Here is a 25,338-nt window from a genome sequence, read left to right on the forward strand (position 1 = left end):
GACCAGTATTGTCTCATTGTTTCCTTGTGTTCCCCCATTGTTCTGTCCATATCTGTATGTGGTTTCTTATCTTATGCTTAAATGGGGCAGGGGTGCCTTTGTGTTTTTACAGTACCTAGCACAATGGAGTCATTGTGGTCCATGACGGGCAGTCCTAAGCACTACGATAATACAAATAATAATAATTGAATATAATTAAAATATTCACATTCACATTTGATTTAAAAATGTGATCTTCTCAGTGTTGATTTCAGTCTGGACAGAGCAGTACAGACCTGATCTTCACAACCCTTCAGCTTCAGGAAAAGTGCCAGCAACAAGACAGTAGTCTTTATAGGGTGTTTGTCAACTTTACTATAGCTTTTGATTCTAAGTTGTGAGGGATTCTGGAAGCTTTTGTTCATGTCTGGATGCTCTGCAAAATTTATTTCTGTCATCTGGTCCTTCTACGATGGGAGGAGAGCCAGTGTGGTGGAAAATGGAGATATACCTGTCTCCTTTTTGGTCACCAATGGCACCAAACAAGGTTGTGTGCTGGCTTCCACACTCTTTTCCATCCTTTTTTTGGTTGTGCTTATGGATGCATTTCATGACATTGACAGAGGAGTATTTATCCAGTTCCCCACTGATGGGAAGTTGTTCAATCTGCAACACTTCCATGCTCACATGGAAGTGGCAGATTTATTCATTAAGGAGCTTTTGTTTGCTAATGATTGTGCACTGGTTGCTCACTCAGTTGATTATGTTTAATTTATAACTGGCCACTTTGCTTGTGCACTCATTTTGGTTTTACAATCAGCCTAAAGAAAACCTGTACTAGAGGATGCACACACCTCTTCAGTCCTTGAAGTTTTGCTGCCTCAGGAATAAGCTGTCACAGAATGCCACAATTAATAATGAAATTTCCCATCACATAGCCAAGACCAGCTCTGCATCTGCAATGCTCTCACACCACTTTGGAAGAATAGGGGCATCAAAATAAGCACTAAGCTAAATATCTGTTTGGGAATCATGTTTACAATGCTTCTATATGGTTGTGAGACATGGGCAATGTATTGCCACCATATTGATCAGTTCCACATGTTCTGTGTTTGATCTGTTTGCAGTGTCAAATGGTGGGACAGGATTCCCAATATCAAAATTCTTAACCATTGTCATGTCTGGAATTCAAAACATGCTCATAAAAGCTTAGCTGCATTGGTCTGAGTGTCTCGTTAGTATGGCTGACTTGATAATACCCAAGGCCATATTTTATAGTCAGCTAAAGCAAAGTTCCTGTTTTCATGATGGCCAGAACAAATGATATAAAGACACACGTAAGTCAAACATGAAAACATGGCAAGTTGACCACAGAAAGAAAAGAGATTTGTCATATTACCAATAATCGCTCTGCAGCAAGGTGCATTAACGCCTTATGTGAAATATGTGAACAGGACAAAAGCCAAGAATACAACAGCCTGCAATGCTCATGGAAAATCGTGTCTGTCCCACATGAATCAGTGTTTGCAATTCTCGTGTATAGGAGTTCACTTATAACGTTTCCTGGATTATTGTATATCGACATTGCGAGACAGCAGGGCCAGAAGGCAGCAGAAGGGTAATAGACAGGAGGTATATAAGCACCAGAATGGTCAGAGCCTTGTTCCCTGTTGACTGAACAGAGGTTATTACAGGTCAATTAGAAGCACCTGAGGTCCAATTAAGGCCCTGCCAGAGACCTGATAAAAACCCCTGCTCCAGACAGACAGGGGGTAGAGAAAGGAGAGCTGGTTGGAGTATTGGAGGAGGGTGGTGATTGATGGTAAGACTGAAGAACCAGGTGAAGGGGAATGCTGGGAGGAGGCTTCCCTATCAAACACCTGGCTGAAAAGTACAGTGGCTTGAGAGAAAAGGACTCTGCAAAAAGGGGAGGAACGGGACTGAGACTTGCCAGGCAAAAGGATTGGAAGAGATCCTTCCCAAGAAGAGAGGGTGTGGGGAACCCAGAAGCTGAAAGGGGAGAAGGGGAAAGTAGCCCGAGGAAAATTGCAGCCAGAAGCATTGTCAGCAGAGCATAGCTGCTACTACTAGGGCCCCTGGGCTGGGACCTGGAGAACAGGGCGGATCCAAGTCTCTTCCCCCTCCCCGTTCACCCCACTGGGCATTACCGGGCTGGCCAGTGCCCAGAAATAGGAGCAATAGGTGGTGCCCTGACCCTTCACAAAAGCAAAAAATGTGAGACCTACGGTAGGAGAGATGGCAATTTGCCAAACGTGGTGCCAGGGAAGGGATTTCTGTACAGTCAATTTAAGCCAGGGCAAGCCAAAACCATCCCATTCCCAAGATGGATGGTCAAGGCTCTGGTTCAAGCCATGGCGGCCTAACAGAAGGCTACCAGGGTCCAGGTGGTCGCACAACAGGAGGCAGTATGGCTGCAGCAGGAAAGCAATCGCTTGCTGATGAGCCAGGCCACCTAGGACGGAACCATGCTGCAGGAGATGGTAAGCCAATTGAAGATCCTGATGGAGTTAAGCCGCAGCCATGACGGGATCCGGACCATACAGGCCAGCAACTGCCTGCAGAAAATGACACGGGAGGATGATTTCGATACCTTCTGACCTTTGAAAGGGCAGCCTTGTGGGAGGCCTGGTCCTGAGATCAGTGGGCCAGCATCCTTGCCCTGTTTCTGTGTGGGGAGGCTCAGAAGGCCTACTACAATATGGCCGCGGGAGCTGTAGCAGACTACCCCCAGCTGAAACAGAGATACTGGCCAGGTCCAGGGTAATTGGCGGTGTTGTGAGCCCAGAGGCTCCATGAATGGTGTTATCGTGAAGACAAGGCACCACGGTCACAATTGTTTGACCTAATCCACCTGACCAGGAAGTGGCTGTGCCCTGAGGCCCTCAACTCTGAGAAGATGATGGAGATCCTGATATACCAGGGCGTTACCACTGAACCTCCGAGCCTGGGTGGGTGAGAATGACTCCTCCACCTGTGACAAGTTGGTTGCCATCATAGAAAGACAGCTGGCAGCCCTTGAACTATTCCAGACCCCCAGGGAGAAGGCATGATGAACCCAGAAGCCAGCACCTAGCCCAAATTCCTGGGCTGTCAGGAACTCCAAAAGAACCGGGACTGACAGGAAGGACGCTGAGGAATGTCCCGGACTCAGGGACTTCGAGGAAGAGGGCTGGAGGGGCAGACCAAATAGCTCAAAGCAGAGAGTGGCTTCCAGGGTAAAATACCGGTGTTATGAGTGTGGGGAATTGGGACACATAGTGGCCCAGTGCCCCAATAGTGAGGAGCCCATGCAGTGCAATCTGGGGGTCATGTGGAGCGCTGTAGCCTAATCAACCTGGTTGGCATTGAAACAATCCTGCATGGGTAGGCGAGGCCAATAAAAAATGAAGGCAGCTTGAACTAGTGAGAACCCAGAGGTGATTCCCAGCATCAGTGGGAGTGACCCAGGACACGAAGTTGAGGTCAGCCCCGCCCCCGAGAATTTTGGGCTAGACCAAGCCAATGACCCCCTGTGGTACAGTGTGTTGGCCACCAACATTTATCAGTGTAGGCTGTGTATGTGTGTCCCTGTGCAGATGCTGTCCCAGCTCTGATCAGGAAACCGAGACGGCTCTCATGATCGAATGAATTGACACGACCACGGATTAGCTGGGCAATGAAGGCACCCAGGCCAGGTTTATTGTGTGCGGCACAATAAGAAGTGACCTACAGAGTATCTCTGGGTCAGTTTCTTATAGGTGGCGTTACAATGGCCACGGCCCAACGGCGGGACTTTCCGTTATCCCCTAGACCGGACAGCTTTGTTCCCTCTGACACTCTTTTATAAATCGTTACCTACAATTTTGTTCTGCCCCCTTTGACGTAGGTAGTTGCCACCCTCTTGACGTAGTCAAAAACCACCTTTTTCCATTAATTGGCTGATTTGGGCAAAACAACTCCATTTATCACCTTTTAATCATTTCTATTCATCAAAGTGTCATTTTAGAGAGTTAGTTCTCTTTGATATCTCGGTGCCTCCTGTACCTGCTACATAATTTGCATTTTAATAATATTTTGGCAATCTATATACTTGCAGTATCAGCACTATCCTGTGCCAATTTCAGCTAGCTTGGTTTTTTCCATTTATACTCCTGTTCACTTGACTTTTTCCACTTAGGCCTTAGCCTGTTTTACAGGCCTTATGACAGGTCTTATACTTACTACACCCACTATATGCAAATGTGAGGGATGAGGTATTGGAGATAAACTGGGTGCCCGTAGAAGGGAAGACCAAGGCCCAGGGCCATATTATGTGCTCAAACATAATCTGCTGTACAGGGTAGCACAAATATGGGGGGAAGAAGTGGAGGAACTCTTGGTGCAGTGGAAACACACAAGGGCAGAGTTAGAGCTAGCTCATAGCCATCTATTTGAGGGAAATATGGGAGTAGATAAGACACTAGATAGAATCTGAAGGAGGTTTTTATGGCTGGGAGTACAGGTGGAGGTCCAACGCTATTGTGCCTCCTGCCCAGAGTGTCAGTTACATAGTCCCCGACCTCACTTGTGAACCCCATTAGTGCCTCTGCCTGTTATTGAAGTCACTTTTGAAAGAATAGAAAGATCAGCACAGGGCCATTAAAGCATCTCGTCATCCTTGATTGTGCCACAAGGTACCCAGAAGCCATTACCCTGTGAAGCTCCACATCCAAGGCAATCGTAAAGGAATTACTCCATGTTTTTGCTAGGGTGGGCATCCCCAAGGAGATTTTGACTGACCAAGGGAACCCCCTTTATGTGAAATATAATGAGGGACTGTATGAGAGAGTGGAAGCTGTTGGGGAGGTGGACTATAAGGTGAAGCATTTGGAGCACTGAAAACCAGAGCAAATCTACCATATCAACTTGTTGAAACCCTGGCGGGACCGAGAGACGTGCCTGGTCACCCGGGGAATCCCATCCCAGGCAGATGCCCCACAGGGAGGGGGTGAGGATATCACACGAACTAACCTCAGGACAATGAACAGAGGTCATCAGTATGATCCAGCAGAACCAAGACATGTTCTTCACACAGCCAGGCCATACAAGAGCAGTCCAACACCATATCATCCCCAGTCCCGGAGCAAGGATGACAATAAAACTATACCGAGTACCAGAGGCCAAAAGAGAAGAAATTAGGACAGAAATGAAGAGGATGCTGGAACTCAGGGTTATCAAGGAATCCCACTATAGTCCTAGTACCTAAGCCCAACAGCTCCCTGAGGTTTTGTAATGACTTCCGGAAATTGAACGAAATATCCAAATTCAATGCCTACCCGATACCGCATATCGATGAACTAGTTGATCTGTTAGGCAAGGCCTGATACTTGACCACCCTGGACTTGACCAAAGGCTACTAGCAAATCCCACTAGCCGAAGACATGAAGGAAAAGACCGACTTCTCTACACCCAATGGCCTCTTTCAATAAACCATCCTCCCTTTCGGACTACATGGGGCCCCGGTGACATTTCAACGACTAATGGACAAATTACTAAGCCCCCATGCCAAGTATGCCACTGCGTATTTAGACGATGTGGTCATCCATAGCCCTGATTGGGAGACGCACTTGGGAAAAATAGAGGGCAGTGCTAGACGCCCTCTGAAAGGCTGGCCTCACCACAAACTCTCCCAAGTACACGATAGGACTAGCCGGGGCTAGGTACCTCGGGTATGTGGTGAGGAGAGGTTTAGTAAAACCCCAATGGAATAAAGTAGAAGCAATTCAGAGCTGGCCCTGATGGGTGCGCCAAAAGCAGGTGAGAGCATTTCTAGGAATACTGGGGTATTATCGGAGAATTATTCCTCACTTGGCAACTAGACTGTGACCATTGACAGACCTAATAAAAGCTCGGAGCCTGGATATAGTGAAGTGGTCTGATACGGAGGAAGAAGCATTCATAGATCTAAGGACAGTCCTTTGCAGTCATCCGGTACTCATAGCCCCAGATTTTAAGAGAGAATTCACCTTACAGACGAATGCCTCAGAGGTAGGGCTAAAGGCTGTCCTTTCACAGATGGTGGGGGAGAAAGAGCACCCAATCCTGTAACTTAGCAGGAAACTCCTCCTGAAGGAGCAAAGGTACACCGTCATTGAAAAGGAGTGTCTGGCAGTTAAATGAGCCATGGAGACTCTCTGCTACTACCTACTGGAGCGGAGGTTCACAGACCAAGCACCACTCCACTGGATGCACAGAAACAAAGAGGCAAATGCAAGTGACCAGGTGTTTCCTATCACTACAACTCTTCCATTTCTGTGTACAGCATAGGGCTGAAAGCCAGTGCAGCAATGCTGATGGGAGGAGAGGCAATGCTGTCATGACAGGCCAAGTAGCCCAATCCCATGGTGTTGAGTGGGCTGGGGAAGAGATATGTGAGACAGCAGGGCCAGAAGGCAGCAGGAGGGTAATGGATGGGAGATATATAATCCCCAGAATGGTCAGATGTTCCCTATTGACTGAACAGGGGTTACTACAGATCAATTAGGAGCACCTGAGGCCAATTAAGGCCCTGCCAGAGCCCTGATAAAAACCCCTGCTCCAGACAGACAGGGGATAGAGAAAGGAGAGCTGGTTGGAGCATTGGAGGAGGGTGGTGACTGATGGTAAGACTGAAGAACCAGGTGAAGGGGAACGCTGGGAGGGAGGCTTCCCTACCAAACCCCTGGCTGAAAAGTACAGAGGCTTGAGGGAAAAGGACCCTGCCAAAAGGGGAGGAACGGGACTGAGAGACTTGCCAGGCAAAAGGATTGGAAGAGACCCTTCCTAAGAAGAGAGAGGGTGGGGAACCTAGAAGCTGAAATTACAGAGGGGGAAAGTAGCCCGAGGAAAATTGCAGCCGGAAGCACTGTCAGCAGTGCAAAGCTGCTACTATTAGGGACCCTGGGCTGGGACCTGGCAAAGAGAGTGAGTCCGGGTCCCTTCCCCCTCCCCGTTTGCCCCACTGGGCAACTGAGCTGGCCAACACACAGAAATAGGAGCAACAGGTGGCGCCTTGACCCTCCATGAAAGAGAAAATTGTGGGACCCACAGTAGCAGAGCCGGCAATTTGCCACAACAGGGACAGGAGACGCCATTATAATCAAAGTGCATTTCTTTTCAGAAAAATGACTGTGAAAATAGTGTTGTAGGGTGGCATGTTTATTTTCTGTCCGATTGAATGTGATATTTCCTGTCTTCTTTCCTGCAAAATCAATATGCTTTAAGAGCTAAGATGAGTTCTTTTTATCTTGTACATCATAAAGGTTCACATTCCAAATTATTCCTTCAGTGACACCTGTGCAGACAGATTGGGTGAATTTGTGGAGGTGTAATTGGTTGCAGTTTGATAAACAGCTCTGTTGATCATTCACAAGAGCAAAGAATACTACCACTATAACCCCTAGTTAGCTTAGTTGGCTCCTCAAATCTGCTGACTGGAGTAAAAGATACTAAAAATACAAAGAAGTTTTGACACTAAAGTAAACAGCTGTTACTTTGAAAACTCAAAGGGAGCCAACATGTTGAACAACAAGGTGCCCATTTTACACAGTCATTTTCCCGTGTTAGAGCTGCACGTACGGGTTATATTTTCCTTCTGATGTGCATAATTCTCAATAATGGCTGTTGCTCAGAGTGTAGAGGCATTGCTAGTGGAGTATCAATAACATCAAGATTTAGTGTTGGTCTGAAAATTTCAAGAAAGTGAGTTAGTTTAATTACTTCTGCCATTGTGCTAAATTACCAATAACTATTGTACATAGCTATTTCAATTACTGTAACACTTTCCATAATTTTAATATAAGGGGGAAAGGAGTCTAAGAGAGCTGGCTATATTTTAAGGAACCTTATTGAGGGTGCAGGAACAAACCATCCCGATGTGCAGAAAGAATAGCAAATATGGCAGGCGACCAGCTTGGCCTAACAGAGAAATCTTCGGTGACCTTAAACACAAAAAGGAAGCTTACAAGAAGTGGAAGCCTGGTCAGATGACTAGGGAGAAGTATAAAAATATTGCTCAAACATGCAGGAGTGAAATCAGGAAGGCCAAAGCGCATTTGGAGTTGCAGCTAGCAAGGTATATGAAGGCTAACAAGAAGGTCAGGGGAAAGTGCGGGCCCCTTATTGAATGGAGGAGGCAATCTTGTGACAGATGATATGGAAAAAGCTGAAGTACTCAATGCTTTTTCTGCCTCTGTCTTCACAAACAAGGTCAGCTCCCAGACTACTGCACTGGGCAGCACAGTATGGGGAGGAGGTGAGCAGCCATCAGTGGTGAAAGAACAGGTTCAGGAAAACGTGGAATTTGGAAAAGCTGGACATGCACAAGTCCGTGGGGCCAAATGCAATGCATCTGAAGGTGCTGAGGGAGTTGGCTGTTGTGATTGCAGAGTCATTGGCCATTATCTTTGAAAACTTGTGGCAACTGGGGGAGGTCCCAGATGATTAAAAAAAAAGGCAAATATAGTGCCCATCTTTAAAAAAGGAAAGAAGGAGGATCCTGGGAACTAAAGACCAGTCAGCCTCACTTCAGTCCCCAGAAAAATCATAGAGCCTCAAGAAATCCATTTTGAAACACTTGGAAGAGACAAAGATGATCGGGAACTATCAGTATAGATTCACAAAGGGCAAGTCATACTTGACCAACCTGATTGCCTTCTATGATGAGATGACTAGCTCTGTGGATGTAGGGAATGATACACCTTGACTTTAGCAAAGCTTTCGATACAGTCTCCCACAATATTCTTGCCAGGAAGTTACAGAAGTATGGGTTGGATGAATGGACTATAAGATGGATAGAAAGCTGACTAAATCATTGGGCTCAGCGGGTAGTGATCAATGGCTTGATGTCTTGTTGGCTGCCGGTAACAAGTGGAGTGTCCCAGGGATTGGTGCTGGGGTCGGTTTTGTTCAACATCTTCATTAATTATCTGGAGGATTGGGTGGATTGCAACCTCAGCAAGTTTGTAGATGATCCTAAGCTGGGGGGAGTGGTAGATGCGCCTGAGGGTAGGGATAGGATACAGAGTGACCTAGACAAATTGGAGGATTGGGCCAAAAGAAATCTGATTAGGTTTAACAAGGACAAGTGCTGAGTCCAGCACTTAGGATGAAAGAATCCAACACACTGCCAGAGACTGGGGACTAACTGGCTAGGCAGCAGTTCTGCTGAAAATGACCTGGGGTTACAGTTGCCAAGAAGCTAGATATGAGTCTACAGTGTGCCCTTATTGCCAAGAAGGCTAACAGCATATTGGGCAGCATTAGTAGGAGCATTGCCAGCACATGGAGGGAAATGATTATTCTCCCCTATTTGGTTCTGGTGAGACCACATTTGGAGTATTGTTTCCAGTTTTGGGCCCCCCACTACAGGAAGGATGTGGACAAATTGGAGAGAGTCCAGCAGGGCAACAAAAATCATTAGGGGGCTGGAGCACATGACTTATGAGGACAGGCTGAGGGAACTGGGCTTGTTTAGTCTGCAGAAGAGAAGAGTGAGGGGGGATTTGATAGCGGCCTTCAACTACCGGAAAGGGGGTTCGAGGGAGGATGGAGCTAGGCTGTTCTCAGTGGTGGCAGATCACAGAACCAGGAGCTATTGTTGCAGTGGGGGGAGGTCAAGGTTGGATATTAGGAAAAGCTTTTTTACTAGAAGGGTGGTGAAGCACTGGAATGGGTTACCATTTCCTAATGGGTTACCATCCCTAATCTTCTATGATTCTGTGATACTGATATATTTCTTATAAACATAAATGCTTTATTATTAAAGAAGTTTACAGGACTGAATGAAAATCATATATTTAAAGATTATATATTTTACAGAAATACTTATGTAACAGATACCTAGAAAATGTTGGTAACAACTTTAAACAAAAGCATGAAAAAACAATTGGCGTCCATAGATACATAGTTTAAAGCCAGAAAGGCCCAGTAGGTTATGTAGTATGACATCCTGTGTAACACATGCCATTACATTTTTCATGGTTACCCCTATATTTTGCCCCAATAACTTGTTTGACTAAAAATGTGTGGTCCATTGATATCTGACACACATGGCATATATCATCTGTTTTTTAAAGCTGGCTTCTATGCACATGTATAAATACCTGGAAGCTAATTTTCCATATATATGAAGGCATATTTGAACTTGAAACTCTTTTCTAGTTGTTGCACATGTGTAAATAGAAATTCTTCTTAGAGTAGTATCCCTGTGGGTGCTCCACTTCAGGTGTACCTGCACCCTGCATCTTTTATCAGAGATGTTTTGTAGCAGAATCTGTTTGGCCCACACCCCACATATCTTCCTCATGCCTTGGGTTGAGGCTATTTGGTGCTGTCTGGGTGAATTGCCCTCAGTTCCTTCTCAACTGCCTTTGGCCAGAGATGGAGTCTAATGTGTGCCTGTTTGCTACAGTATTAGTTAATATATAGTTAGTTACCTTATAGTGTGTATAGTTGTTGGAACACTTGTTCCCATTTTTTTCTTTTGCTTTAACTTTCTCCCCTCCCCCAAACCCAAACACTTTATTATTAGATATAGTTAGATAGTAGTTAAGAGCATTTCCCCTTCTAGTGGTCATTTTTTATGATATTACTCAGGAATGCCAGGCTCCCTGGGATTCAAAAGATGCCTCTTCTGTTGTAAGGCAATTTCCATCAGAGACTGACATAACTAGTGCCTCCGATGTTTGGGAAATATGCATTTCCCAGTAAGTTCAAGATCTGCACTTCCTTCAAGAATAGATCTCAAAAAAGCAGAGAAATCAAGTTCGAACTCTTGATGATGGAGCAAGCTTTATGAAAGCTTCAGATTCAGGGGCTGAGGATGCCCCTGTACATAGATCGCCCAGTAGTACTACTGCCCCATCCACTTCTAGATCTCAGTCACCAGAGACCATTAGAGAAGAAGGAGATACTGCAACACCGAGTACATCTAAGGTATCAAAGTCCTCTATAGAGGTAACCTTGACTTCTGCTTCTAAGCAGGAGGAGGTAAGAAGTCAGTCTCTAAGAAAATCTTGGGCACCTATGGAGAAGATGACTATGGAGACCTCTGGTCCCCAGGAGAGTTCTGTGCAGGCTCTGAGAGAAGCCGGTACTAGAAAGGCAAAGAGGAGTCAGTTGTGTAAGACAGAATCAGTACTGAGTTTGAGTACCCATACCCAGAGTAGTAGAGACACTGGAGAAAAAATTTCTAAGCTGATCTATGAGCAGCACTCGGTACCAGTAGTCCATGGTACCAAAGACCGCTCAGCTACCTCGGATACCAATGGAATTGTAGTTGACTCACTCATATGCCAAATGTTTGGTGCCAGCTGCATTGGTACTGAAGCTGTCCTCCACAGGTTTTTGCTCAACCCCATCTTTGATATCTTCACTACCACAAGAATTTAGGTACCCAAAAGACTTGCTAGTATCTTCAGAGCAGTAGTCTTCTCTACTAATGAGTGCAGGGGGTTTGGCAGCATCAAGACTCTCTTGATCACTGATCCCTCTATCATCTAGAATACCACACTCATCTTCATCTATTTTGCAAGCTGAACAGCTATCCCCCTCACTGCCTTGGAGTATGTGGAAGGGGATTCTTCGAACTCAAATATCAGTTCAGGGTTCCCCCATCTATTCTAGGACACATTTCTCCCCCTCCTTCACTCACGTAATGCAGGAGGGTAGCCCTCAAGTGACACCCATGTGGCAGGAACATAGATGGATGCCTCCACCTATGTAATTTGCCCCTATCCTCCAATTGGCCTTGTTGGGACCCCTGGCATTCTGTCACCAACAATTTACAATGAAATCATCACACCACAGAAGGGAGCAGAAAAGGGCCTGTTCTCCTCAACCTTCTATACCAACATGTATGCCCAAGGAAGAGACATTCCAGGAGCAAGAAGCAAGGGCAGATAAGATGATGATTCCTCTTACTAATATTTCCACCCTATTGCCTGATGAAGTTATGATGCCTCCATCTCCTTCTATGGCAGATTACTTCAGGCAGTTTCAAGAACTGATTAAGCAAATTGTGAACATGCTTCAGATTGCACTAGAAGAGATTCAGGAATCCCACAATGAACTCCTAGATATTTTGTTCAACATCTATGAGGATTGCCATTATGGTCCATGAAGCTCTTATAGAGCCTGTTGTGACTGTTTGGCAAACCCGAGCTATCCCACTGCCTGCCTGCAAGAGGATGAATAAAAATTATTATGTCCCTGCCAAGGAATCAGAGTTTCTATTTTCTCTAAAAATAGGAAATAGACTAGAGGAACATCATGAAGAATTTAAAGCCATTGTAAAAGAGGGTCAGTGGCTGGCAAAGACATTACTCCAGGCCTCCTTGGGTGATGCAGCATAGTCTATATCCACTAAAGTAATCATAAGATGAGCATTTTGGCTGCAGCTTTTGGGCCTTCCAAGAGAGGTACAGAGTACCTTTGAAGATGTCCCCTTGGAAGGTTGCAAGCTCTTTGCAAGCTCAACAGATACATCTCTCCATGCTAAAGCAAGATGCTGTTATTAAAGGTTCTCAATAAGATCAAACAAGATCATATTGGTTGCACCAACAAGGCCAAGTTTGGTATCTCTATCTAAGCAGACTCACTTTTCACCCTGCATTGTAGTTTCTGTTCTTTCCTCGCCTAATGACTCAGGATGCTGGTCAAATATTTCACCCCAACCTGGAGATTCTGAGTCTCCAATCATGGTTCCTGGATTGTTTTTGGGAGTTGAGGTATCTTGTTCATCAGAGGTACAACACATATTATTAAATGGTAGAAAAGACTCCACAAGGAATACTTACCTCCAAAAATAGAAAAACTCTTATCTTTGGTGTAACAGTCATCAGATTTCACTGACTCACTCTCCTTTTCCCAGGGTATTGGATAATCTGTTGGAATTGAAAACATTGGGTCTTTCTGTTAATTGCATTAGGATACACTTAGCAGCAATAACAGCTTTTCACACAGCCAGTGTGGATTTTTCATTCTTTGCTCACCAACCACAAGATTCCTAAGAATTTGTCGAATCTCTGCCAACAAATCAGAGATCCTACTCCTAGCTGGGACTTCAACTTTGTCTTTAATTGCTTTATGAAACATCTTTTTGAGTCACTAGCTACATTTTCTTTAATAGATTTATCACTGAAGACAGCCTTCTTTGTAGCTATGACTTCAGCCGAACGGGTTGGAGAATCAAGTTGCAGTGGGGCGGGTCTAGGTTGAATATTAGGAAACACTTTTTCACTAGGAGGATGGTGAAACACTAGAATGGGTTACATAGGGAGGTGGTGCAATCTCCATCATTAGAGGTGTTTAAGGTCCAGCTTGACAAAGCCTTGGATGGGATAATTTAGTCGAGGTGGGTCCTGCTTTATGCTGGGGGGTGGTCTAGATGACCTCCTGAGGTCCTTTCCATCCCTAATGTTCTATGATTCTATAAAATGGGGGCTTTAATGGCTGACTCCCCATTTACAGTATTCACCGGAGAGGAGGTATCACTATGGATCCATCCAAGATTTATACCTAATGTATCCTCAGAATTTCATATGAATCAAACCATTCATCTTCCGGTTTTTCCCCCAAAACCACATACAACTGCTAAAGAAGCCATATTCCATACCCTAGCTGTCAGAAGGGCATTAGCCTTTTATCTAGAGAGGACCAAACTATTTAGGCCATTTGTATCCATTTTGGACAGAAACAAGTGTTCAGCTGTTTCAAAACCGAGGTTATCAAAGTGGATCTCCAGATGTATTAGTGTCTGTGACGACTGAACTCATGTTCAAACCCCTTCCAGGGTGATAGCTCATTCCACAAGAGCACTATCTACTTCTGTAGCTTTACTTAAGGATGCACCAGTTGTAGACATCTGTAGAGTGGCAGCTCGGTCCTCTGTTCATAAGTTTTCCAATCATTATGCATTGGTGCCTGCGGCTAGATCAGATGCTGCTGTACGCAATACAGTTCTCTCTTCTGTATCGGACTCTGTTCCAAACCTCCCTCTCCCTTGGCTGGGGTGCTGCTTGGGAGTCACCTGAAGTGAAGCACCCACAGGAAGAAGGAGAGGTTACTACCTTGTGCAGTAACTGGGGTTCTTCAAGATGTGTCCCCCTCTGGGTACTCCACTACCTGCCCTCCTTCCACTCTGCTTTGGAGTCTCCCTTGTGGGGCTTTGTGATGGAGAAGGAACTGAGGATATTTCATCCACACAGCCCCATGTAGCCTTGGCACAGGGCACAAAGATGTGTGGAGCACGCATGCACCAGTGCCAAAATACTTAAATATAAAATAAAAATTCCTTTACTAATCAATAATAAAGTCCCTTTACCACTCATTACTATACACTGTTTGAGTTAGATATGTGTACTTTTTTTGGAGTGGATTGCCCTCCAAAAAGAAAAAATCAGTTTTGAAGGAATGAAAAGCTGTATGATCTAACATGACACCATAATGTCAGGATTGGTTTCTCTGGATTATTACTATTTCAGACAGTAACCTAGTAATTTAGTAGGTGAATTATAATATCCATCCACAAAACTGTGTGAAACATATATAGAACATAAAAGTCCTTTGTTTCCTTAAGAACATTTACAAAGGGATAGAATGAATTATAACTGCCAACTTTGCTATTTAAGTACATTGTCTCCCTCCATTTTAAATTGCCCTTGTAAATTTTTTATTGGGCTAAACTTGGGATAAGAGTACTCAACCCAAATGCAGATTTGTTTAGGAAATAATTTTTCATATTGACTAAGCCAAATATTTGTAATAAGAAAATAACAAAACCCTGAAAACAAAAGAGAAAAATTGAATCCTGTTCTATGGAAATTGCCAAGATTTTGTGTGTGATATAACTGCAATGTAGACAGCTCTGCAAATGAGATTTTATAACAGGGCATGCACTGCTATTGTAAAACTCCAGTACCTATGCAAAATAATGGCAAAAGAATCATTTTGTAAGTGCTTCACTGTGTTACAAGAACTGAAAACTTCACTAGCATGCTTTTGAGTCTGCAGGTTCTGTTGATGCCTTCAAGAGGCTCCCTTAGTTCACTCTGTATCGGTTAGGTATTAATGTTTAAGGTAGTGGATCTGCTGCCAGAACTTGGGATAAAAACACTGAGCAGTTTGTTGTATTCTCAAAGTACAGATTTAGTATACAAGCCTCCTGCAATCACCACTCTGTCAGCAGGCCAATAGCTAACTACTGGGACCCACAAAGTGGAGCAGAGAGAAGAGCGAAGACATGTGCGGATGCATGGATTCAGTCCATTTGCTGAGAGTCCTTTGCTGGCAAGCTCCAGTGGAATCTTGGCTGGTAGGTTTCCCAGCGGGAGCAGCGGAAGTATTGCCCTTTCCCAAGCTGCTCCTGCGGGCAACATACATACCCTGTGCCTACATGATTGTACCATTATACAGTACAATCCATCACTCTTCTGAGACTTCATAGTTGCAGGATCAGGCTCTTGATGCAATACTAACTTCAAAGGATGTTGTCATTAATTTAGAATATCAGTGGTTATGACCTTTCAGGCCACACTGTCGCTAAGTCTGAATACAGTACAAATAGCTCTTCACAATAATTGTATTCATTGCTTAACAGCATATTATTGTGTGTGTGTCTGTGTGTGTCAAAGGTCGTCTGTGTTGAAGATAGTTCCATCTGGAGGTTCTTACCTTCTGGAGTCCATGGTATGTTGTTTTCACACACAAAAATGTGCTTCATCTGTAAATTTTAGCAAAAGAAGATGAGTATCTTCTACTGAATAATACACTGGGCACACCCACTTTCTTCTACCACAGTGGGTATGGATGCAATACTTCATTGATAGGGTGACAGAAAACTGTGCATGTGTTACTTTTATATATAAAAAGAACAGATCCATTGGGAAAATATATCAGTGAGCTGCATAAGGTAAGACATGCCCTTTCAGTCAGAGCTACAAACAATGAGACAATTGTATGGCACAAGTATATTGCCTTTATCCTTTTATGCAACCGTCTTGTGTGCAACAATGTTTAATGAAATTCTAATTCCTAAGTTAACAGCACATTGTACTGACCAAAAGTTCTCCTGAAAATTTTTTATAGGTTTTCTTTGCCTGATTTTAAATTCTGATTGTTGTATAATCTGTATGTTCTTTCACATTAATACACATCTATTTTTTTTTACTCTTGTCTCTGTATCACCAGGCCTCCTGAACCTGTTTACAGCACTGTGAACAAACTGTGTGATAAACCACCTTCTCCCAGGCACTATTCCCCTGTCGAGTGTGACAAAAGCTTCCTTCTTACAGCTCCCTATCCCCACTACCACATAGGCCTGCTCCCTGACTCTGAGATCACAAGGTACTGCATGTGTTTCTACCTCACTTCCTTTACTGGATTGCATGAGCATCACTTGAGTTGTTTAGTAGCCTCCACCCTCACTGTAAAGTTCCCTCTTCTAAGGCTTGCATTTGTCTTTAACTTGGCTTCCACCTCGGCAACATTGTACAATGGGGGATATGTGCTATCTCAATATAATGTTGGCAGTCAAGAGCCTAGGGGGAACACAGGCATTGTTTACATCCATAGGAATGGTGCTGTACGTGTTACATGCTGTAGCTTAACCTAGCATTTGTTTTATTTCAGAAAAGTGACCAAGACTTCACTGTAAGTTGTAGGAGTTTGGGTTGATGCCATAAGTTTATTTCTGCTCCGCTTGCGTGTATTTTATTTGATAGGTAACAGTCAGAGATCATTTAAAATAACTTGAACAAAGACTTATTGTCCCTCCAAGCCAAATACTGGCTGACTCAGCATCTCAAATGTTGTATTCCCTCAGATGGCTATGTTCTGACAGGAGAGTTTGCCAAACTCAAAATGATGAAAATGATCATAATAAAAAAGTTGAATACAAATTGTGTTTAATGTTGCCTGGGACTTATGACAGATATTTAACCAGGGAAAACTTATTCAGGGGAAAGTCCTCTTTATAAGTACTCTTCACAACTGTATCCAGGCAGAACTTAGTAATTATAAAGAAACAGAGCAGTGGTTTAAGGAAGGAAGAGATTTTAGGCTTAGATTTTCAGAAGTGACTAGTGATTTTTGGATGCCTCAGCTTTTTGGGTGCCCAACTTGAGACGTCTTAAAGGGGCCTGATCCTCAGAAAGTGATGAGCAGCCATTCTCTGAAAATCAGGCCTCTAAAGCTGTCACAAATTGGGCAGCCGAATATTGACACCCAGAGTTGCTAATCCCTTAATCACTGGGTCAAAGAGATTTTTAGAAGTTTATGTTGCAAATGTAAAAAACCAGAACATCTAGTACTTGGATTAAAAGTTACTAACTTTAAATCCAGTGGTAACGTAGTTCAGAAAGGGCAGTGCAGCTAGGAGATTGAGTATGTATTCTTTATGGTGTCTTTCAAAGAAGATATGTGAAATGGTCTGTGTTAAATAGTTTATTTTGTGATATGCTTATGGATACCTGAAGTACGCTAAAAGTACACTCTATATACAATTGATTTTTGAAAGGATGAGCACAGTGCTTTCAACACAATGTCTTTCAAACAAAGTCTCTTGTAAATCAAACCATGTGAAAGTTTTTTCTGAATTCAAGTGTTAATCTGGTTAGTCAATTATACAATTAATGGTGATGTTCTCTGCGAAACCAATTTAAAGAAAATGTTGATACTTTGTAATAAACTATTAATTTAGAAAGCATGTATGCAGTGACCATTCTTAGTAATATGTTCTAGTTATTGATACAGAATAAACACTGGGATTTTAGGTATTCCCAGGATCCATATTACCTTAAAAATATCCTCTCCCTCCTTCAAATCTCTCTTCAACCCCTACTGTTGCTGTGATACCTACAAGAAATCAGCAATCAAACATGATTTTGTTGTGCATCGTTTGGCAATAGCAGTTTTTACTTATTTAAAATAAAAAGGCCGAACATGCACACAGACTCTAAAATGCTTGGAACCATCAGGAAACTGCAAGTCGTGCAATAGCTAGCCTGTGTACCAGTCTGATCTTATCTTCATTATTCTAATACTCCCTCTGCACTCCTCCTGATTGGCGTATTCATTTATTGCATCATGTCTCAGTTTAGATTATGAGCTCTTCAGAGTGGGGTTGGGGGGGGGGGGACTGTCATTTACTGTGAGTGCTACTGCAGTACAAATACCAGAATTATTTTGATAGTAAGCTGTTTGGGGCAGGGACCATCTTTTTGTTCTGTGTTTGTACAGCGCCTAGTACAATGGGTTCTTGTTCCGTGACTGGGGCTCTCAGGCATTATCAAAATACAAATAATAAATAGTAAGACAGAGAGTTGGGGATAACGCCCTAGAGTTTTGAGTCATAGCCTGTTGCTCAGGCTATTAAGGCATTATGGTGCTAATGTTCCAGTAAAATAATCCAAATTGTTATATGAAACAAACATTATCTTTAATAACCTATGCTGGAAATAGTAAATGTAATTTTGACCATAGAGCATTCTTTAGAAACAGCCTGTAAAGGAAAAAACAAACACAGTACAAAGCAAGGAGAACAGCAGAAGCGTTAAACGAAAAGTAAGCGGGTGGATTAGTATCAGAAACAGTTACAGGAAAAAAACACTAAGGATTAGGGAAACAGATGTGAAATATATCACAGTTCTATTAAGAAAGAAATTAAAATAGAATAAGCAATAAGCTGATCAAATGAATGTAACGAAATATGGTAAAACATATGGTACCTGTCAAGCTTATGGACAGGAAGTGAGGGTGATACCTCTAAATTTCTAAGCTGCACTTATCACTACAGAGACTGATTCACAATTACTCTAATATATTCATTATACTGATTACAAAAGTGGATGCAAAACACTGCCATTCTGATCAAGTAGCATTTTGCACTGGTGTAAATAACTACATAAGGTGCAGAACATTAGTGAATTGGGTGCACAGTATCTGAGCGCCTCTGGATGTAATATCCTAAAAGGAAAATGTACCAACCTAAAAGGGAAAAAATTCTCTCTCTTTGCCCTCCCCACCATCCCTAAACAAAGAACAGGAAAATAGTTTAGATTATGTTTTACTATTCAGAGATTTACATCTGCAAAAATCACAACCTTTATGTGCAGCAGGTGATTAAAAAAAGGACTGTTGTGGTCCTTATACGCCCATGTTCCTTGTGTCCCTAATACAGGACTAGAAAGTAGAACAGGGGGACTCTAGGGAAACTATGACCCAGGGGAGTTTCTCCCTCAGTTAGCGATAGTTTGAGAATGAACTGCTGGATCCCACTGGACTCTAGATGACTGTAGGCAGCTGCATATCATTGCCAATGAAAGGGCCTGAAAAGAAAAGGCAATCTTTATAAGAGAGAGCTACCAAGGGACATGTTCTTTATTTCTCCCTCAAGCTGAGTAAATCTGATCAAGTAGCTCCTGGAAGTAAAGCCTCATACACTGTGAACCAGATCATCAGCTACTGTGAATTAGCAGAACTCCAGGGCAGCCAATGGATCTATGCCAATTTATGCCAGCTGAGAGTCTAGCCTATACAATCTTTTGTTTAGTGTTTGTTTGTTTATTTGAATAGCTAATCCGCAGGCATTTAATGGCTTAAGGTCAGAATTTGAACACTTGGGCTTGTTTTTGTTGATCTATAATCAGAGTCCTCTCTAAGAATAAGTTCCAGAGGGGTAGCCATGTCAGTCTGTATACAGCAAAAACAACGAGAGTCCTGTAGCTCTTTAAAGACTAACAAATTTCTGCAGGCATAAGCTTTCGTGGGCTGCAACCCACTTCGTCAGATGCAAGAAATAGAAATCAGATAGGGGGTATATATATACATCCAAGGGTAAGGAACAACAATGGGGAGGATAGGTGAATGGACACTGAGGTCCTGAGAGCTTATTAGTATAATTTGTACCTTTCTCCCTGCTTTGAACTTTGTTTGGACACAAAACTTGGCAGTTTGGATAAGTACAGCCTGTGATTTTTTGCATAGAACTCGTTCTGAATAGTTACTTGGAGGAAAAAATAATCTGAAATATTCAGCACCTTGGCCCGGGAAGAAATAACAGTCTCTCACAGGGTGGCAGCTCCTTGGAACACCTCATAGCACTTTCATTTTGAAGTGTAGCATCAAAAATATGAACCATGGTCCTGATTTTCAGAAGTCCTTAGCATCCACACTTAGGGTCAGATTTTCAAAAGAATTTAGCTCTCATTTAGTCACTGAAATAAATAATGAGATTTTTCAGAAGTGCTTACAGTGTTGGATGCTTTTGAAAATTTGGCTCTATGTGTCCCAATAGGAACTGCTGGGTGCTGAGCACTTTAGAAAATCTAGCCTTTATTTAAGTGCCTAAATTGGAGTCATGCTGTCTTGAAAATCTGGTCCAAATGTGTGTGCTGAAAATCTGACCCAAAATTATTTATATTCCTGAAAAGATCCAAGCTCCTCTGCTGTGCAATAACCATCTTCGTGGGGGTTGGTGCTGCTTTGAGTAGGGGGTTGGACTAGATGACCTCCTGACATCCTTTCCAACCCTAATCTTCTATGATTCTATGATCTTCACTACTCTGAGCCCTCTCCACAAACCATCCCAGAAGGACAGACCCTGTATGATCAAAGTTTTCTAACTCCTAAGTCTTCCTGACCTCATCAGAATTCCACATCCCACCATCACTCAGGGAAAGACTCTTGACTTATGAGGAGAGGCTGAGGGAACTAGGCTTGTTTAGTCTGCAGAAGAGACATATGATGGGGGGGAGTTGATAGCAGCCTTTAACTATCTGAAAGGGGGTTCCAGAGAGGATGGAGCTAGGCTGTTTTCAGTGGTAGTAGATGACAGAACTAGGAGTAATGGTCTCAAGTTGCAGTGGGGGAGGTCTAGTTTGGATATTAGGAAACTCTTTTTCACTAGGAGGGTGGTGAAGCACTGGAATAGGTTACCTAGGGAGGTGATGGAATCTCCATCTTTACAGGTTTTTATTGACAAAACTCTGGCTGGGATGACTTAGTTGGGGTTGGTCCTGTTCTGAGCTGGGGTTGGACTAGGTGACATCCTGAGGTCACACACACACGGTCCTCCCCACTGCATCTGTCAATCTTAGCTTTTTCTCAATAGCATCAATCATCCTAAGCACTTTCCCTAAGGAGACTCTTCTGCTGGACTGCAGAAAATTTAGTTGTACAGTTGGCATCATGTTCCCTCCTGTGGCTGAGGTATCATGCTTGAATTTCCCTCCCCCACCATTTGACAACTGTTTATGAGGCCAAAAAAACCCCTCCTATTGCCACTCTAGATAAGGAGTGAAGTGATGTTGGCCTGTGCCTCAGCTGGTGGTTTTGTCAAGGTTCATCTACTTAATAGGTGAGGAGAGCTCATACACCAGACGCCTGTTCCTTATCTTAAACTCAGTTATATGGCCTTTTGCTGTATGATGATGTATCCCAACTTCTGAGAAGTTATAAGGGTTTGAAGTTTTTGGGCTATGTTTTCTCATTTCAGGATACAGTAGCTCTACTTGTGCCCGGTCCTCAGCTGGTGTAAATTGGTATCACTGTGTTTGATGTTGTTTTTTAAATTCTCATGATTTTTAAGTGCTACCTCCTGATTTTGTGAGTCGTCTTCATGATGTCTGACTCCTAAGGGTTGGCAATACTTGGGCAGATAGTTTTAGCACAAGAATGGGAAGTCTTACCCTAAAGAGCCACATACAGTAAATTGCATGAAAATGGATCTCCTGCAGAAGAATATAGAACTGAGTTCAAGGAATCTTAGTAATTCATACACTGGGCTTCATCCTACAAGGGCTGAGTGTCCACAACTCTCATTGAAGCCCATGAGAGTTATAGCTGTTCAGCCCTTTGCAGGACCAGGCCCTAGAGGTTTAGAGTGCTAAGCACTAGCAGTCCTGTGGCTTTTATTGCTATAATGTCCCTTTCCCCTTGTCAATTATTTGTGCTGCTTTTTTCTTCCAGTCTGCTGCTGAAGGCAAGTTTATGGTTAAAATGATGCATCTAACTGTACTTCCTTTGTGTTTAGTATGCATTCCAAAAATTTTCTTTTGATCATTATTGATGTCCACATAGCAAAGCAGCATCCATCCCCTTTTCTCATTACCAGTTGTTTAATATGATAATTAAATCTCAAAGAACACATTTAACCACATCCCAAGCTATATGAAATGCCTGACAACCTGCAGACAGGACCCATCAAAGCAAATGATATACAACACGGAGTTTATGAATCTCAGTCTGGGATCTTCCCCCAAATACACACAACTTTACCTTTCTTAATTTCAAACAGATTTAAGCAATTTATTTCTTTTAAAATCATACTCATTTATTCTTTTTATAGGTAGATTGTAAATAAGGAAAATACATTTGGGGAATAATTCTGTTTGGATTGGGCCTCAAAGTCAAATTAATTTAACTTTATAAGCCAAAAACACTGTACTAAGGAGGAAAGTTGTACTTTTCATCACATTTATATCATGGGATTAATTTGTGGACTAACCTGCAGGTTGGATAATGCAACTAAAGCCAGCAATATTATGGTGTATTTTCACCACCCAACTTGGCCCCCATGGTATCATTTAAAATTTTTAAGTGGCAATGGTGTCAAAGATTCAAGCACACCAATCACTTTTTATTTTTTTAAAAAAAGGGAATTAAGCACTCCAGGTTTGAATCGGTGAAATTTTACACTATTCTCTTTAAATAAACAATCAGTCCTAACATCAGATGACTGAGGAGAAAGACTTGTTTAAAATAACTCACAATAAAATACTTCATTAAAGTCCTGAGGTGAAATTTTCAAAAGAACCTAAGTGACTTAGACTCCTAAATCCCATTTTCAAATGTGACTTTGCGCCAGATTTTTAAAGGTATATAGACACCTAAAAACGTCTGCAGATGCCTAATGGGATTTTGAAAATCACACTAGATGCCTATCTGCACATTTAGGTGTCTCAATGCTTTTTAAAAATCTGGACCATAGGCATTGAAGGGCAGAAGTCCCATTTATTTTTCAGATTTAGAAAGGTATTTAGATGGCTAAAGATACAGATAGGTATAGAGTGGGTTTTACCAAAATGCCTAAGGTTGGGCAGCTACATCCCATTGAAGTCTGCTTTGGTGTTTATGAAAATCCCACTAGGTGTCCATCTGCATCTTTAGATGCCTAAATACCTTTGTAAATCTGGCCTGTAGGTACTTCTGAAAAACTTAGGATCCTAAGTCACTTAAGGCCTTTTGACTATGATACTTGGGATCTTTTATTCCTGTATGCCTTTATTCTTTGCGTTAACTTTCATTAATATTTATGCAAAATATAAAATCTTACCTGGGACAGGATTTTCTTTTCCTTTCATTTGTTTGTAACTTTAACTTAAGACAAGTGTTGACTTGTTCTTTAAGTACATCTTCCAATTAAACTATAACCAGAAGTTAATCAAAAAGAAATGGCACTGGTTCCTAGTCGCATGCTTTCATAGTATTTTGTATAAGTGAATCATTTGCTTATATAATAAATATATACTTCAGACACGTTCCACTAGATACACTTATCCATCTTCTTTTTGTTGTCAAGATCTTCTGATATTGAGTGGATTAATTTAAACTTTTAGGAAGAGAAATGTCTTCAGAACTTAGAGGGATCACTGTAGAGTAATCTTTGAACCTCCACATTTCAAGTGTTTCAAGTGACTAAGTATACAGTATTACAGCATCTCTTTGTCCTTCTGGTCAAGAAAAAAGATTGAGGGTTAGGCCTCCTGGGTTTTGTTCCTGGCTCTGCTATTGACATGTTATTTTTCTTTGGGCAAGTTACTTAAACTCTTGTTGCCTGACTTTACCCACCAGTAAATAATTCTCTCATACACAATGATGTTCTGAGAATTAGTTAATGTATTTAAAATAGGATGGATGTCAATTTTAAGAGTTGAGAAATGATTTCACTTTAGTTCCTTCATTCATTTTGGTGTTGAACCAGTGCCATTTTGTAGGAATTAATGGCTTGATTTTCAGACATCCTGAGCATCTGCACACCCATTTATGTTCAGCACCTATAAAAAAATCAGATGATACATCCTTAGCTCATAAAATGGAAAGGAAAACTAACAAGGGTTAATATGTTTTATGCAAACCTTGCAATTGCAGCTGTATACTTAAAGGAAAACAAACATTCATTAGTTCTCTTTAGGAAAGCATCCATGAATTACTCTTGTTTTGAAATAAGCCTGTTGTTATGGTTTCAGATTATATAACACACAAAATGGTCAGCTGCTAGCATCTTTGTCTGAATCATTACTGCTTTCTTACATATTTCATTTCTTTCTCAACTGTGGCATATGCCCTTCTGATCTGTGGAAAGTTCACCTTCTAGTATCCCCTAATACTATTTTAGCAGAGAAAATGGTTGACTAGAAGGTTTTTCTGCTTTATCTCAGAAATGGATCTAAACCAAATCCCAGATCCAAACACCATCCAACTGCAGGGTGGGTCAAAACCAAATTTTCTGAGCTTGTGCACACACAAAATATGACAAATTGCTTACTATGGAGCTGAATGACTCCCACCATTGTTACAATAATGGCAGTAGATTCATTCTTTTATTCAAATCTAGTCCAGAATTCATGCCAGTTGATGAAAGTCACAATTGGACAGCTGTTTGATGGCCAATGTGAGAATTTAGTGTATTGGTCTCATTTTAGTTCCTGGTGGACAAGTTTCCATGTCATTAAATACTACCACAACTATAATTGATAAGCTTTGTCAATGTCTCAGCAGAGAGACCAAGGACTGAATAGACTTGGAAAATGAGCTACTTTTTCACCCCTAGAAAGAGATGAGAAATGAGGCATCTTACTGTGGGACAGGGTAAAGAAGATTGCACTGTGGCTGTACCTATTCTGAGAATAAATAATTTCCAGGGATGTAAATTCACATGCTTTTCTTATGAGCATTTGTCTGACCACAGTAGACGCTGCCTTCAAAGAGAAGAAGCAAATCCTAGTGGTTACAGCAGCAGATTGGGAATCAGGAGCCTAACGGTGTCACAGACTTGTTTGACTTTGGGCTAGTTAATTAGACTCTCTCACTCATTTTCCCCATTTGTGAAATATACAGTGTACATACGCATGCATGCACAAACAGCCACACACGTGGAGTTAGGAGAACAAGTGCACATATACATGGTTTTTCTACTCTACTCAAAAATGAGTGAACAGTGGAGTGAAGTTATAATGATTATCATATCTTGCGATCATTACTATGAACTAGAGTTATAGGAACGCACATTGAAAGTGGAATTGCCCTGAGCGTATATAATTTGAAATGCTGTAGAATAATAAT

The 25,338-nt window shown here is 42.2% G+C and overlaps 1 protein-coding gene across 3 annotated transcripts in view; it reads left to right on the forward strand.

Annotated features, from left to right (window-relative positions):
- LOC137166958 (disks large homolog 2-like) overlaps positions 1-25,338 on the forward strand; it is a 623,160-nt gene that overhangs the window by 248,780 nt on the left and 349,042 nt on the right. The window contains exon 9 of one of the 3 annotated variants that reach the window (XM_067568887.1): positions 16,186-16,341. The exons of the other annotated variants lie outside the window; for them this stretch is intronic. Within the exon in view, the coding sequence (XP_067424988.1) occupies positions 16,186-16,341 (156 nt within the window). The remainder of the gene's footprint in view (positions 1-16,185; positions 16,342-25,338) is intronic. 3 annotated transcript variants of the gene reach the window in all.

The sequence above is a fragment of the Emydura macquarii genome, unplaced genomic scaffold (assembly GCF_026122565.2).
Source record: "Emydura macquarii macquarii isolate MOO-44397 ecotype Brisbane River unplaced genomic scaffold, CSIRO-AGI_Emac_v2 contig_318, whole genome shotgun sequence".
NCBI lineage: Eukaryota > Metazoa > Chordata > Testudines > Chelidae > Emydura > Emydura macquarii.